The following is a 17,712-nucleotide window of genomic DNA, read 5'->3' on the forward strand; positions in this document are numbered from 1 at the left end:
AGGACTTTTCTTGGTCTCCATTTATACGTAACGGACTTTAGTATGACAGGCTTTGTCTAAGTGCCTTGCACACTGTAGGTGTTCAGTAAATATGTGCTTAAACTTGCTTTTTTTAAGAAAAAGAAATCTAACATTCTTGATTTATTTAACATATCATGGTTTAGATCCTGGGAGATAGAAATTACATACAAAAGAGAAAGTTTTTGCTGCCTAGTTTACATTGGCTAACCCTTTGATTCCATTGACATTAGGTGTTTTTGTTTGGTACTTTGTTCTTTAAGCTAAAAGAAGTTAATATTATCCCTTCTTTGTCTGTTCTCATCAGACCCTCTGTGGCTTCTCCCTGCCTCTTGGGTCCCTCCAGTCCCACTTGAGTGGCAACTCTACTTCTGCCCCAGTTGACTAATCCTCTCAGTAGGCCAACATACTAGGATTGAGCACCTACCTCAATTGTGTTGTTATGAGGATAAAATGTATACCTGGCACAGACTAAATGTTCTATGAATGCTATTATCATTACCATCCATCCTCTTTTGGAACTTAACCAGTACCATCTAGAGTCGGGAACCTGCCTTACTAACCCTTTATTTCACTAACAGATCTCGAGGTTCAGCATTCCAGAGCCACCAGCCTGATCAATAAATGTTAGCGCAAGGAGTTTCCTTTGCCCTGTTACCAAGAAGGGCTCTTTCATTCAAAAGGAAGGAAGCTAAGATTTATTGATTGCCTATTATATGTCAAGCAATGTCTGCTTATCATTTAATCTTTCTAGGAAGTTATAATAGAAAAACACAGGCTCAGATCATTTAATGCCAAGGTTGCAGATCTATTAAACGCTCTGTGCTACGTGAAGCCATAGCTCTTTAAAGTGAAACGTGGTAGCATATTCTGGCCACCAGAGGGCACAGGGGCACTACATAGGAAGGCAGTTTAGCCAGCTAAAACCTTAGGAGCAGTCTCTTGTAATTTTTCTGATGTGGTAGATACTGACAGGGAAGACAAGGAAAGAGGGAAGAGACATAGGATGTGGGACTTGTTCAAACAACTAACCTAAAAATAACTTGATCTGAAAATAAAGAACTTAAGCAGTGGTGCTAAGTGAAGAAAGAAGAGGCCAAGGACACAGCATTGAAAGGGCAAGGTGGCTAAAGGAGATGCTAGAGAATGACTGTGTGAGTGTCCCCCACAGGGTTCCGGATCCTAGGTCCTGTTCGCAGACAGGATGGTAAAACTGGAAGGGCGCTTTGTCTATTCAGTCCAACTCCTTCACTCCACGGGTGGGGGCAGAATGAGGTTGGGGGCAGAATATGCAGGGTTACTGCGAGAGAACTGTCCTTACCTGTACCCACTCTCACTTCTTCCCAGGCTGAGAAAGGCACAAGGGGGAGGACATTCCAGGAGAGGCTACGTGGCTGGTACAAGGAGAGGTAGTGCTACCGTTACTCCCTACAAAGTGCTGTGCTGCAGTTAGGAATTCCACTCTCGGTTCTCTCACCTCGTCATCACAAGGTGTTAGCTGCTATTTGCTGACGGGAAAAATGTGGCTCAAAGGTCACTTGCCCAAATTCAGAGTTAGGACAATAGTAAAACATGAGCCAGAACTGGGTTTTCTGATTCCAATATGGTACAGAATAGGAGCCATGCAATGTGAGAACCGGACGGGTCCCCAAGCAATCCAGTCGTCCCCTCATCGCTGATGGAAACACTGAGTCCCCGAAAGATTAACTGACTCACTTAAGATCACAAAGCAAAAAGAAAAGAATTGGATTTCTTAATGCTTTATGTCTTTCTTTGAGGATAGATCTTTTTGTTATAGTTGGGAAAAATGAATGACTGAATCACTCTCCCAGTGTAAAGAGAGGATATTTTAAAACTCACTGATGCCTAGCTATGTTTTAGTCAGAAGTGCCCTTGCACTTAAATAATGTAGATACAGGGTAATATTTTATTAGAGTAACAATTTATTAGCAGACAAAAGAAATGACACCTCTAGATCTCAACACACATATAGGATCTTACATAATAAACAGCACAAACATATCATTCCAGAAAACGATCTGCTATTAACCAACTCCCCCTTCCCTCCAATAGGTTGCAATCCATCCATAACTCATCCTCATCTCGTAAGAGGGTTAAGCAATGATTTACATGAAATAACATCAAGGCACTTGCTTTAATTAAAAAATATAGTATAAAACATGTTCCTAAAAGTCATCAGACTTGAATAATTTTTAAAAAGGCAATGTACTTTTTTGGTGAATAGACAAGACTGAGAATCTAAATTCATTCACTTGTCACCCTGACATTGTCTTGATTTGTATACAAAGTTGCAATGGAGACCCCAAAACAAGGTAACATATTATATAGATTAGTATGTTCACAAGCACTCATTTCTGAGAAAAAGAAGCCATAGCAGCATCAGGACTCAAACCATAATTTCTCCACTGATTTGCATTGAAAATAGATTCCAAGTTATCTTATTATTTCAGGGATGGAGTATGGGGTAAGGGAAGAAAACCTCTCCAAAAGACTTTATTAAAGCTTCAGTTAAAAGATCTTTCTAGCTTAGGCTGCTTATCCGTAGGTTTACAAACATAGTATCTCCAATAAAGGCATTTAGTGTCCTTCATTATTCCAGTTTTCAGAATTCATTAAGATAAAAAATAAAATACTTCCCCAAATCCACTATTTAATATAATGCTTATTTAACTTTCTACCTGTATTTAACATTTTACTTTAAAATTTCAGTTGTGCTTTTTTTTTAAAGTCCTTATTAGGATAAAAATTACCTTATAAAAATAAATCTCCCCCACTCCCACATCTAAATTCTCCATCTTTATAAATGACTAATTTTTAAAAATAAAAAAAAACTTAAAAATTTACCTCTAACATACAATATTTCAATAGCATTTTATTTTAATGCATAGGCTATAATTAACAAACCAGCTGGTGTATTCTTTTGTCCCGTTCCATTATAATTTTCATTCTTGTAATTAGCACCCAAATTAATGATTCCATTATTATCTAAAATCTTTATACAAAAAAAAAAAAAAAGATCAAATTAGTTCAGAGCCTAACGGCTTTCTAGATCCAACTTCATTCTTTTTACAGTTAAAGCCAAGTTTCAAATAAGGCATCACTAGAATAGGTAAAGAAAACATTGGTGGGGGGTTGGGGAAAGAAACACTAAAGAACAGAAAAATTAAGCGAAGTCTAAATCCCATCAACTGGATTTTTACCATTGCACTGTGGAATTCTTCCCTGGACATACCAGGAGCATAGCTGCCTCCTGCTCAGATTGCAGTCAAGGTTTCATTCAACATTCTCCACAAAGCACCTCCCTAAGTGTGCGAGTGTGCTCACTCAGAGTTACGAATAATAGCCCATCTACTGGGTTTAGTACCACGGTCCCAGCACCTGGCCGGGGATCCTAGACTCCTGGACAGGTCTTCAGAAGTATGTGAGGTAATGTCTACACTGATGCAAAGAGAACCTATGACTCATTATCTGTAACACTATATGGAGGAAAACAGTCCATTAAGAACATTAATAAGGATCACAGAGCTCAAGCTTATCATTATAACTTCAAGACTCAATTTAAGTTCCCAAGAAACGCACTGCAGCCTGTTTCTTACTTTTATATTAACATCAGGGCAAACCCTGACAGCGGTTCTTAAATGACAAATTACTAAGAGAATATTCCTGCAAAGGATTACTGTTCTTATTAAAATGTAGTCATTAGCATTAGAATAGTCTAATGAACTCATCTAACACCCTGATACATTTTTAAAGTTCACCATTTACCATATGTAAATTTAACAACAAATTTTGAATTCAATGTCTGTTATTGCTTAAAACCTAAGTCAGACTATCTAAATCTCACCTTGTTTTCCTTTGGTCCTACTTAAAAAAAAAAAAAAAATCAATTATACACCTGTCAGTTTTATTACCATCAGAGGCACAGATAGTACTATAGTCACTCAATTTCGATTTAGATTCTTTAAAAAATTCTTTGTTAGAGAACGGGTCTCACTGTGTTGCCCAGGCTGGACTCAAACTCCTGGGCTCAAGTGATCTTCCCACCAGAGCCTTTAGAGTAGCTGGGACTATCGGCATAGCACCGTCCCTGGCTCAGTCACTCAGTTTAGATGGAAGACACAATGTTCCAGAAAAGGTCAACCCAGTCTTTTGCCACAACTCTGACTACCATGTTCTCCTCAGCTCTTTCAGCTTTGGTGTATCTGTGACTCTCCCCTTCTACAAAGAAAAGCCAATTCTGACCTTGTTCTCAGAGGTGTGGTTCCTAATCCCAATTGCCCTACAATTGTGTGGGCCTAACCAGGGATTGGATCCTATTCAACTGGGTCCCCCTGTTTTCCCCCTCCACTGGTCAGATATAGTCTTTTCAATGGTCTATTTCCTTCACTCCTCTAAAATGTTTTCCTTAGTCTACCTGTGCATTGGTACACTCCACTACCCTGGTCATAACAAATTTAAAAATAAATAAGGTTGTAAAAGTTTTAGCCATCAAGAGTATACACACAGGAGCCTGAGGTGTGAGGATTGTCAGGAGTTCGACACCAGCCTGAGCAAGAGTAAGACCCCGTCTCTACAAAAAATAGAAAAATTAGCTGGGCGTAGTGGTGTGCGCCTGTAGTCTCAGCTACTCAGGAGGCTGAGGCAGGAGGATCACTGGAGCCCAGGAGGTTGCAGTGAGCTATGATGATGCCACTGTACTCCAGCCCAGGTGACAGAGCGAGACTCTGTCTCAAAAATAAATAAATAAATAAAAGTATACATACCATATTTCAATTAACCACTTTAAGATCTTCAGAATTTTGTATATTTGTCAATAAGCACTGAGAAAATGCTTCATTTACACTTTAAAGTTTAGAGTAAGCAAGATATCTTTGTATCAATATAGCATTTCAAATATCACCTAATGAACTAAAGTTCAAGCCTTTGGTCAAGAAAACAAATGAAAACATGAGTTTTTTGTGGTGAATTAGACTTTGGTTCCAGGTTTGATTATTTTCAATATCAGCAATCAAAAAGTTTTAACAATGTGCAAGTACAGGCAACCTCACTCCAAGCAAAGATGATGAAATGTAAATTCCAGTGAAATCGTAAATGTTTTTACAAATGGCTACTAAAAGAATCTCTTGTTTGCGTGGGACAAGTATAAACCAGAACAGAATTCAAGAATTTGCTAAACGCATGCATAAAGCTCCAGAATTGTTTAAATTCACATATGGACAGAAGTGTCGGGTAAAGGTCCAATCCTGTTACTCCATTCTTCTAAGGAATTTTCCAAATTCTTTAACTAGACTGAAATTTTTTTGCTGTGCTGGTGTTGGCTGAATTATAATGTTGTCTTAAACATGTACTAATTACTCTATCTCAGGGTATTAGATATTTATAATAGTCTCAACTCAAACCTGGCTTGGAAGAAGGGCAAGAAGGATTAAAAACAAATAATTGACCAAGATACTGTGATTTTGCTATTATTATTCATAAGGCTGGATAGAAGGGGCAAATATTGGCTAAAAACAAAAAAGCACAAATACAAGCAGCAGTTAACATTTCTGATATTCTAGACCTAGTTCTAAAACTAGACCTATTCTAGTTCTAAAAGGATGTAAAAATTCAGGATACTGTTACATTTAATCATAATACCAATCACAAAAAAGAAAGAAATCCAGATTTTCTACTGAGAAACTGCTTTGTTGTGATAATGGAAAGGTATTTTCCAAGTAAACAAATGGGAGAGCTCTACCAATAGAAAAGCCACACTGGCAGTTTAGGGAGCCAACAAGAAAAAATTATATATATCTATACATAGATATAGATATATATACATATACATATTTTAAATATACATATTAAACATGTACATATATTTAATATGTTTAAAAGCATCCTACTCCCATAGATCCCTACACATAGGGTTTTCTCCTCGTAAATATTTAAAATTGTTTAGAATATAGGAACAGGTTAAAAATGATTTTGCACTTTTGCAATTATTATTTTGTTCGTTTTAAAAGACTTGGCTCCAACCTGAGCAAGACTGAGACCCAGTCTCTACTAAAATTAGCTGGGTGTGGTGGTGTGCACCTGTAGTCCCAGCTGAGGCTGAGGCTGAGGCAGGAGGATCGCTTGAGCCCAGGAGTGTGAGGTTGCAGTGAGCTATGATGACGCCACTGCACTCTAGCCAGGAGTGAGACCCTGTCTCAAAAAAAAAAAAAAAAAAAAAAAAGACTTGGCTCAATGTTTCATAAATTAGTCCCCTATTCCTAACTTTGGAGAACCTATGTCTTCCTCCTCACCTGTCAAGGTCCAAATACAGAACTGCAAGTTTTCCATGTAAGATATTCTTGCTTTTCAAAAGAAACTATTCCTCAGTTCACAACCTAAGGTCAGCTATCATAAATAATATACCCATAGAACTTGGGTTTTATGAATGTGATACTTCTAAATCCTCTTGCATAATAATTTTAGGTGACTTGAAAAGTTAAAAGCTGTCACTATCATCAGTATTTACTGTATAGTAACAGGATGCATGGCAGTAAGCATCAGCTTTGTTTTCACTAAAACATCTACAAATTAATTATTGATATCCTTTTGGAAGCACTCTATCACTTCTGTGCATGCTTTTCCATTGGTTCCAATAAATTATTTTTGCAGGGTAAAGATGAGCAGCAGCTTCTATCTGAGAAAGCAGCTTCTAAGGCCAATCCCCAGCAGACCCTTGCTAAAATGCCATGGGGAGGGGAAAAACTCCAATTCACTGCAAAGTAAAACAATTCTTAAGGGAAACCTTCAACCATTCCTTTTTGCAATCTGTCCTTGACAGTTTGCCTCAAGCTCATTTAAAATGCTATATGAAATTGCTGACTGGCAAGATTGTCACTGATAATCAAAAATACCAATTTAGGACAGATGCCATGGGAAACACACTAAGGTAACAATAGAGCTTAATGGTAGAGAAATTCTCAGAGGCAAGGACAGAGATCACAGAAAAGACAAGGGAAGACTCCCACTGTTTTTTCTGATGTTGAAGAGCTCTTTGATTACCTACTTACCCTAAACAAAAAGGTATGACTAGAAACTTCAAATGTATTACAAAAGGTGTTCTGTTCAAAGTCAGGCTGCTATCCAGATGTTACAAACCTGCCCAGCCATTAGACTCCCGATGAGACTGTACCCATAGTTCCCTGCCTTAAGGAAAGGAATGGTGCTTTCCCACTAACAGCCAGAAATCTACTGCCATCTGGGCAGCAAAGACTGGGAACAGAGAAGCATAAGAAAGAACGAACTTGGCTAGTTATGACCTTGTGCTCCAGAAGCCTCTTGGCCTGCGTGTACAAGAGCAGGTACAACACTCTTTCCCTGCCTCCTTTCCCTCCCTATCCACAGAGTCATGCAAAGAAGCACTTCTAATGCAAATCCCAACTTCACCCCTTTACCTCTTGGAGAAGGAAGAGTCCAAATGTATAGCCCCCTAAATCAGGATGGTAATTAAGTTTTGGAGCTACTCTATAGCTGAATACTTCATATCTGCAAGAAAGCTTGAAACCACAGTATTTTCTTTTTTATTCTGTTTGACTGTAAGTTCTGCTGCATTTGGGTATATGCAAAGGCCATTAGCTTCAAAGGAAGAATAACATTTAGCCAATAGGTTAAAATTTCAAGTGTACAAGTGGAAGATGAAAATGTTGTATACTTGAAATTTTAACCTATTAGCTAAACATTGTTCTTCCTTCTACTTTCTCAATCACTAGAAAGACTGAGACCATTAGGAACACATATTCCTTTCTGATTTTGAGATCCTACTGCAAAAGCCATCGCTTCGTACACACTATAGAAGAGAAGGTTTTCTTCTTCCTTTTCCCAATATTCTCCCCTGGTCAGGGAATCCCTCACAGAGGGATTACATTGAGCCAGCAGAACCTGGATTCCAATGGCTTTATAATCTCTGCGAACTTCTTTCAGTGTATGGATCCCGGCTGTATCTAAAAACTGTATTGCACTGCAGTCGATCACTATAGTATGCAGCTCCAAGGGGTCATGGGAAAGTTGCACTGAAATTTCATCCTGGAGTCTACCCAGAGTCACTGTTTCCTCTTTTATCTTTCTCTTTGCTGCCTTTCTCTGAGCTGCCTTTACTAAAACAGGGTTGACAGTTTTTTTGTATAAAGCAGATTTAAAGCATTCTTTGTTTATGTAGTAGAGAGGGGATACAAAGCGGAAAATCTTGATGCCTTGCTTAGTCTGAAGGTTCTTGTAAGCAGACGTAGATTCAAAGATTTCAGACTCTTCCACCAAGCCGAGCAATGAATTCTTTGGCTTCTGAGTGCGGAGGATGACACAAAACATAGAAAAACAAACCCCGACCAGCAGGCCTAATTCAGTACTTAGCAGTGCAGAGGACAGCATGGTAACAAACCAGATAACTGTATCCACTCTGCTAACCCTCCACATCTTAGGCAGATCCCTAAACTTACGAAGGGCTCCCCGGAGATTTACAATCGTGATCACACCAAGGACACTTTTCTGAAGGGAATAGAATAAAGGAGCTATTACCAGGAGGACCAATAAAAGAACCAGGGCTGTCACCACACCGGAAAGCTGAGTTTGACAGCCTGTTGATTCTTTGACCAATGTCTTTGCAAGAGCTGCGCTAGTAGTAAAACAGTGGAAGAAGGAAGGGATGATATTGCAAAAGCCAATCGCATACATTTCCTGATTCGCTCTGACTGTATAACCATGTTTCTTGGCAAACATCTCAGAAAGTGATACGGTGATGGCGAAACCAATGACACAAATAGCTATTGCATCGACAGCTACATTAGGAATCAGTTTCCAGTCTGGTGCTTTGGGTGGCATAAACCCAGTGGGAATATGTCCAGCAATACTGGAATTATAATTCTCATTTAGTTTTCCAAAATGAGAGGCTAACGTGGCTGCCACAACGACAATCAGTTCAGTAGGAATCGGTGCCTTAAGCTTGGACTTGAAGTGCTCATTGAGTTCTTTGGTTGGCACAAGTACCAAAAGGCACAAGAGGCTGGTGATGAGATCACAGAGATTGGTCTTATGGATGTTTTTGAAGATATGTACCCAGGTAGTGATGAGTGAGCCCACGCCATTACTCCGAGGAAGGCTGAGCCCAAGGAGATACTTCACCTGAGACGTAAGAATAGTGAAGGAGGCACCAGTGACAAATCCACTCAGCAAGGCATCTGAGAGGTAGACAGAAACAAAGCCCACTTGAAAGAAGCCCATCACTACCTGGAAGGAAGGATATACAAGTGTTAAATATAAATGGAAAAGGACTTCTAAATTTCATATTACCCTGACGTTTCTTGCATGAAGACATACCATCAGAGCATCACAGAATGTCAGAACTGGAACAAACACAATCACACATCAACCTTCTCAATTAACAAAGAGAGGAAACTGATGCTTAAAGGGCTAAGCAACTTGCCCAAGGTCACACTGTTACTTGCTAGCCCAGGTCAGACAGGAATTTAGGATTTCTACCTTCTCATACCTTGAATAATGTTCAGACATCTTTCAAAAAGAAAAAAAGTTCTCAAGGACCCACAAGAAAACTTCAAATTGGAAAAATTCTTCTAATTAAGAAACTATGTATTTTCTTTAAATTGCAAATCATTACTCTAAGAATGAAGTTTTAACTGGTAAAACAAAAAATCAGATTCACATCAAAATAGAATCACACTTTAAAAATTATTACAGAACTCCCTTATTTCCTTTTTCACTTTTGTCTTTTATCCTTTTCTCATTTTTGTTTTCTTTGATTTGATTGTCATTCACTTATCTTCTATCATTTGATTTTGATTCTTAGGCTTTTTTCTTCTTCTTCTAACAAAAATGTCATTCAGAAGAGAACTCTCTTAAATCTAACCTCATACTGTTCAGATCCAGTATATATGTGCTTATGCCATACCACCTCCCATATTAATAATAATTCTACATCCTCAAAGATACAATTTTTTTCTTTATTTTTTCCTCTTCCCAGTAATTTCTGAGAATGCTATTATACCTTCCTCCTTCTTGGTGAGGAATACTAATAAAAAAGCAAAAACAGACTCTGAGAAGTACAACTCATCTGCATACCACCTTCACTCTCCCTCCCCATCTCATCCAAACACCAAATAATGTGTGCTACTCTTCTCCTTCCCTTGTTGGTTCCAAATGCCTGTGATACACAGGCAGTTTAATGCTGGCACTGACTCCTGGATGCCAAAAGGCAGAGGCATAATGATAATGGCAGATTAGTGGGTTCTATAAAAGACCCAACGAAAATTTCATTTCTAATCCTTTCTCCTTGCTGATAATATGACACTGTGGTCCTCAACTTTTTCCCTCCCTCCCCAATAATCCAAGAGAACTACTATCTTTAGTAAGAGTCACTCACTTAAGCAGTGATTCTTAAGGAAGGTAGAGGGCATTTATAATTTAAAAAACTCCTGCATTCTTCCTTTCCCAACTCCCATTATGTTATTCTCTTGCCAACTCTACCAATAACCAACCACAAATAATCTCAAGCAAAAACAAGGTTTTCTGACATGTAAAATTAAGGAGTTGTACTAAGTGGTCTGAGGTTCAGAGAATCAGCCTTATCTTACCTTTGTCAGATGAGGGTTTAAATTTTGGCTTACCTTTCATGTATCCTGAGCACTCAATAAATGATAGCTTTAATTACTATGATCCCTAAAATCTCTTATAGATAGGAGATTTCAAGCATAGTGATTACTTTTCCAGAAACAACCAATTATTCCATTGTTTCTTACCTGATAAACTCCAGCCATAAAGGTTACAGTGCTGCCAACTATAATTGCATAGCAACTTTTGTCACATATCATATCTGATGTCTGATTTAATAATGTGCTCCCATTTGAAAACACTCCTGAAGGAGAAGCAATACGGGCAGTGTCATAGCCAGCTTTGTGTACTTCTCGGTCAACAACCTCACCAATCATAAGGCACAGTACTCCAAAAATGCCCACAGAGATGTGACGGGAGGTACCCAATAGGAAATAAATGATGCTAGCAAAAAAAGATGTGTACAGACCATAGATAGGTTCTTGGCCTGCTAACAGGGAATAAGCAATGGACTGGGGCACCAATAAGATGCCCACAATCAAGCCAGACATCAAATCTCCTAAAATATTTTTCTTTAGATTGTATTTTGGGAGCCACTGCAAAACAGGAAAGAAACCAAAAATTATATTTTTGGCTTTGGCTGGGCTGCACTGGCAATTCTTCTGCAGCTTTGTGATGACAAACTCCTTGAAGTTAGTATTTGCTTTCTCTTGACGCTCTATATGGATTCTAGAATAAGGTCTGCATTGATCATTGGTTTCAAATTGTTTTAAGTCAGTACTTGATTCCTCTTGAGGCTCCAGATGGATCCCAGATGAAGGACTGTCATTTCCTTCAGCAGAGTCCCTGGGTGAAAGGTCATGTTGCTCTTCACTTTCCGAAGACATTTCTGGAGATAGATGGCTCAGCTTCCTACCACAGAGAAAATACCAGTGTTAACCAGTAAAGTAATTCTCAGTGCTCACATATAGTAATAGCTCTACTTGTCATTCATGAGTGTTAAGAGGAATTCAGTTTGGGGGTAGGTATCTTACATCCATTTTCCTTAATTGAGCCTCATTTGTCTTGGTCAGGAAACAAAAGACCAAAACCAGACCATAAATAGCTAAATTAAAGCAAATAATGGGTTGGGTATGGGACTTCCCAAGACTATAAACCATTAAGGATTCTTCTCTGTATCTGCTGGCTCCCCCTGAAGTTTTTCCTCCAGAAAACATACCAGGGCAGCCTACCTCCTTTGCATATGCTACCAGTGGTCTTCTTCCCAAGTTTTTCACCTCTCAGGTATATTGCAAAATAGAATCTACTCTCAAACCTTCACCCCTACCACCTAGTCCCTGCTGACACAAGGAAGATGGTCCATTTATTTATCTATGTTTTTTTTTTTTGGCCCCTTTTTAAAAAAAACACTAAATGCTGAGGATAAAAAGAAAAAAGAAAAAGTAGGCAAAGAATATAGATAAATGTTTTTGGCAATAAAAAGAAACTAGGGCAGAATGCATTTGGGTCTTTGAACAAAGCTCCCTTGTTTGGCAGGAAACAGGAGAGAGAAGCTGATAAGAGGGTATGGAAGCTTAACAAATGTCAAGAGCATGGGGAGGATTGATGGGGCAAGTGTCATCAGAAGGTTGCAGAAGGTTTTGGTTTATTCCATTGTGTCCTAGTATGGAGTCATCTGCCCTGTGGGCAGGGCTGACACTCATGCAAAGAAAGTTTATTATTCTAGGTACACATTCTGAAATTTCAGGCTGAATAGAGAAATACTGTTGCCCTGCACCTCCCCTGGAGGATATAAAGGTGGTCCTACGCCTCTGGTTCCTAAACTATTGAACTAACATCCTAAGAACTACCACTAGGAACTATAGGTAAACAAAGCAGGTTAAAATAATCAAAAAGAGACAAGGGACAACAAAAAATAAGTCTTATAACAGGAGTAAAAGAAGAAGAAAAAGAATCAGGTTCTCAAAGAGTGGAGTGTAAATTGTTTACCAAATAATTCAAAAATTAGTGCCTTTGCACAAGCTGTTTGTTGGGTTTTTTTTTTTTTTTTGCTTTGCTCAGAATGGCCAACCACCTCGCTCCCTGTTAAGATCCTCCCCCCGCCCTTTTTTTTTCCCTGGAGATATGGTCTCACTCTGTTGCTGGGGCTAGAGTGCAATGGTACGGTGGCATCATCATCACTCACAGCAACCTAGAACTCCTGGGTTCAAGCAATCCTCTTGCCTCAGCCTCCCAAGGAGCTAGGACTACAGGCAGGTACCACCACACCCAGCTAATTTTTCTATTTTCTGTAGAGATGAGGTCTCCCTATGTTGCTCAGGCTGGTCTTGGGACTCCTGGCCTCAAGTGATCCTCCTGCTTCAGCCACCCAAAGTGCTAGGGTTACAGGTGTGAGCTACCACGTCGGGCCCCTAATCATTTTTTAAAACCCAGTTAAAATAGTGCTTTTTCTACAAAGCTCTAACCAATCTCCCTTAGCCTAAATGAAACACTACACCCTCTGTGTCCCATGGCATTTTGTACCTCCATTATAGTACTAACCACACTCTTGTATTAATTAAGTAGGAGTCTCTCCAGCTCCTTGTTCATCAGTGTAACCATCAGTGAATGTAATATAGTAACTCTGAGATAGCAGGCTCATAAAACATTTGAATGAATGAAAGAACAAATCAACAAATTTGGGACTTTGGCCAGACAGACATAAAATATGTTAGATGACAGACTCAGGAAGTTTCCTGTTTTGGAACTGACAGAAAAATGGGCCCTTGTGAGGTTCTATAAAGCTAACATTATGGAGGCGCCACAATCCAGGACTCACGACCTATTTAAGAACATGAGATATATAAAAGTAACCCACCTTTGTTTTGTTTAAGTTGAACAAGTGTAAAATAACAGTTATTTTGATGGCTTTGTGAAGTAGATAAAGAAAAAAAAGAAGAGATTTAGATGACCACTAACCCTGAGAAAGTCAATCAGATTGGGGGATCTTCATTCCTCGAAGCAACCAATCTGTAACTCTCTTCTCACTTCCTGCTTTCTTGAGCTTGCTTGAGCACACTTATGTCCTATTTTGGAGAAACTCTTGGTGATTTCTGGGCCAAAAGCCTTTTCCAAACCTAAGATATGCAAAAGAGGCATAAGAAAAAACAAACCGAATCCAAATTTTGCCCTCTATGGCTACCATTTGGGAATAAAAAAGATAAAAACTAATACTAGAAAGTACAACAGAGAAATGAAAACTTCAAGAAAGAGTCAAACAGAAAAGCTAAAAGTGAAAAAAACAATAACAATGAAGAATGCCTTTGACAGGATTATCAATAGACTTGACAGAGCCAAAGAATCAATGAACTCAAAGATGGGTCAATAGAAATTACCTAAACTGAAACACAAAACCAGAATTTAAATATTATAACAAAACAGGCCAGGGTGCAGTGGCTCATGCCTGTAATCCTAGCACTCTGGGAAGTCGAGGCAAGTGGACTGCTTGCGCTCAGGAGTTCAAGACCAGCCTGAGCAAGAGCAAGACACCGTCTCTACTAAAAGCAGAAAAATTAGGCAGGTGTCATGGCATGGCACCTATGGTCTCAGCTACTTGAGAGGCTGAGGCAGGAGGATGGCATGAACCCAGGAGTATGAGGCTGCAGTGAGCTATGATGACACCACTGCACTCTACCCAGGGTGACAGAGTAAGACTCTATCTCTAAATACACAAATAAATAACAAAACCAAAAAACCCCAATACCAACAATGTAACAGAACATCCAAGAGCTGTGGAACACATCAAACTATCACACATATGCATAATTAGAATCTCAAAAGAAGAGAGAAAGAGAATAGGCAGAAGAAGTATTTAAAGATATAAAGGCCAAGAATTTTCCAAAACTAATGACAGACTGAAACGCAGATCCAAGAATCTCAGAGATTTTACAAGAAGGATAAATATAAAAACCAAAACCAAAAAAACCCCCAAAAAACCCTGCACTTACACATATCACATTCGAGCTGCTGAAAAGAAAAGATAAAGAAAATCCTGAAGACAGTCCAAGAAAAACCACACATTACTTACACAAAAACAGAGATAAGAATTATAGTAGACTTCTTATTAGAAATCATGGAGGCCAGAACATGATGGAGTGATATCTCTATATCATACAAATATAACTTCCAGCCCAGGATTCTATACCCAGAAAAAATCTTTTAAAAGATGAAAAAGATGGTCGGGCACAGTGGCTCACGCCTGTAATCCTAGCACTCTGGGAGGCCAAGGCAGGAGGATCATTGAACTCAGGAGTTCAAGACCAGCCTGAGCAAGAGCGAGACCCTACTGAGCGAGTCTCTACTGAAAATAAATAAATAAATAAATAAAATGGAAACAACCCAAGTGTCCACCCACTGATGAATGGATGGACATTTAAAAAAAAATTAAAAAAAAAAATAAACGATGAAAAAGAAATAAAAAACTTTCTCAGATAAACACTGAGAGGATTCATTGCCAGTAGACCAGCACTACACACACACACACACACACACACACACACACACACACACACGTATACACACAGAAAGGGAGAGAGTAATTAGTTTTAGGAAGTCTCTTTAGGCAAAAAAGAATATACCAAACAGATTCTATTGGGAGGAAAACAGAAAAAAAAAAAAGATTATGCCAAACAGAAATTCAGGTCTACACAGCAAAGAAATAAAGTCCAGGAAATGGAACAAATGAAGGTAAAATAAAATTCATTTTTTCAATGTTTTAAAACATCTTTACTTGCTCTAAAAGATAACTAACTAAAAATAGAAATGCATTTTGTCAAAAAAAAAAAAAGAAATGTGTTTTATTTATAGTACATGCAAAATAAATATATGACAATAATAAAACAAAGAATGGGGGGATATTAGGAATTGTAAGGTCTTACACTAAATATGAAATGATACAATATTATTATTATTTTTTTTGAGACAGAGTCTCACTCTGTTGCCCTGGCTAGAGTGCAGTGGCATCATCATGGCTCACTGCAGCCTCAAATTCCTGGGCTCAAGCGATCCTCCTGGCTCAGCCTCCCAGAGTGCTAGGATTACAGGCATGAGCCACCCACCATGCCTGGCCAATATAATATTATTTAAATGTTGGCTCTGAGTAGTTAAAGATGTACCTTATAAGCCCAAGGGTAACTGCTAAACTTTTTTAAAGGTATAAATAAGTCATTAGTAGAGATAAAATGGAATCGTAAAAATTTCTTGGAAAAAAAAAGGAAAGCAGAAAAAGAGGAAACAAGACCTAAACAGATGGAACAAATTGAAAACTAGCAAGATGGTAGAGTTTAACCCAAACATATAAATAATCACATTAACTATGAATGGTCTAAACCAGGGGTGGAGAACCTGCAGCCTCAAGGCCACATGTAGCCCTCTAGATCTCTAAGAGCAGCCCCTCAACCAAATCCAAACTTCACAGAACAAATCCCTTTATTAAAAGGATTTGTCCTTTTTTTATAAGGATTTGTTCTATAAAATCTGGATTTAGTCAAAAGGTCACACTCAAGGATCCAGACTCTGAACATATCAATTAAAAAACAGACTGTCAGATTGGATTAAAATATAAGACCCAACTATACACTGTCTACAAGAAACCCATAGATAGATTAAAAGTGAAAGACTTGCCCAATTTAGTAATTTATTCAGCTTGTAAATTACTGAGCCAGGTAATAAAATCCATATTTTAGGATTCCAAGAGTAGCTCTTTTTTGAGCATGGTACTAGTCCTACCACATATCTAATTATCTTTTCTAATTTCAGATACTTCTAAACACCTTAGAATTCGGCTACCCTACACATCCCAGTGTCACCTAGCTATTACCCAAAATGATCCAACAGTGATATCTACAAACTTGTTCCCAACTCTCCCTTTCTTTACACTCATAACCACGGTCCTTTCCCATCTCTAGCTCTCAAAAACTTAGGTATTCATTCAGAAACAGTCCTAGAAGTAGAACTTATTCAGCTACCAGTCTGAATCCAAAAAGTCCCATAATCATGCTTTGCTTTACCTATGTATGTATGCTACGAACTCACTGCTAAATGAAACCAGAAGCCCCTGACTACTATGATCATAGCATCTAAGCAGGAGAGAAATCTGCAAGAACTAGAACAGTTTAGAAAGTCTTCAAGGGAAGAATGTAATCTCGGGCTACCTCTGTGGGCTGGGCGTAGGCGATGGTGCTCGCCCTGCGTTACCTGGGTGGTGCCAGCGGATGGGCTCGCAGGGGTTTCCCTGGGGTGTGCAGGCTGGCGACGGAGAGGCCTGGGTCACTGTGTGGGGGTGGCCGCAGCACCAGCACCAGGGGGAGGAAATTGGATGACAGTGTGCTGCGACACGTGCAGGACTTTACTCAGACCGAATTTCAGAGGCGAGTTGCTGCAGTTCCGATCCTCAAATTGCACCATTCCGGGGAGATTACCTGCTCTTGAAGCCAGAAAAAAATGCTATCTTGTAAAAAGAAATATTTATCCAGTTCCAGATAGCCGGTTTCCTTTCCTAGGAGTTCACTTCACACCAACGATGGATGGCAATATTTGGCTAGGGACTAATGCAGTTCTTGCCTTTAAGCAGGAGGGTTACAGACCCTTTGACTTCAATGCCAGAGACGTTATGGACAGAATTATAAATAGTGGCTTGATTACACCGGAGTCCCAGAATTTCTCCTATGAAGTTAATGAAATGTATAAAGCCTGTTTTCTTGGTGTAACAGTGAAGTACCTTCAAAAGTTAAATCACTATCAGTGATATACTTAGAGGTCCAGTGGGAGTAAGAGCCCAAGCCCTGGACAGAGACAGAAAATCTGGTGGAAGATTTTGTATTTGACGGAGGAGCTGGGGATGTCGGAAATCACATTCTTCACGTGAGAAATGCACCTTCCCCTGCTGCCACTTCTTCCATTACAATTTCTGAAATGATTGTGGATGAGGTACAACAAAGGTCTGAATTGTAAATAACGAATGAAGCTAGGTATGCATTGTAATCTCCATGTCAGCAACAAGAATGTACTAATTGCATTCTTTAATTTTAAGGAAATAGCTTTTTA

General features: G+C 38.9%; 1 protein-coding gene across 2 annotated transcripts in view; it reads right to left on the reverse strand.

Moving 5' to 3' along the window:
* Positions 1–6,460: 6,460 nt before the first annotated feature.
* The window catches only part of SLC26A2 (solute carrier family 26 (anion exchanger), member 2), a 19,964-nt gene continuing 8,712 nt past the window's right edge, over positions 6,461–17,712 (reverse strand). Inside the window, exons 2-5 of one of the 2 annotated variants that reach the window (XM_012658216.1) lie at positions 16,864–17,092; positions 13,588–13,745; positions 10,818–11,541; positions 6,461–9,291 (exon numbers count right to left, since the gene is read on the reverse strand). In XM_012658216.1, coding sequence (XP_012513670.1) covers positions 7,771–9,291; positions 10,818–11,516 — 2,220 coding nt within the window. In that variant the 5' untranslated portion in view covers positions 11,517–11,541; positions 13,588–13,745; positions 16,864–17,092 and the 3' untranslated portion in view covers positions 6,461–7,770. The remainder of the gene's footprint in view (positions 9,292–10,817; positions 11,542–13,587; positions 13,746–16,863; positions 17,093–17,712) is intronic. The other variant, XM_012658217.1, reaches the window with a different exon arrangement.

Source organism: Propithecus coquereli, unplaced genomic scaffold (assembly GCF_000956105.1).
Source record: "Propithecus coquereli isolate 6110/MARCELLA unplaced genomic scaffold, Pcoq_1.0 Scaffold58, whole genome shotgun sequence".
NCBI lineage: Eukaryota > Metazoa > Chordata > Mammalia > Primates > Indriidae > Propithecus > Propithecus coquereli.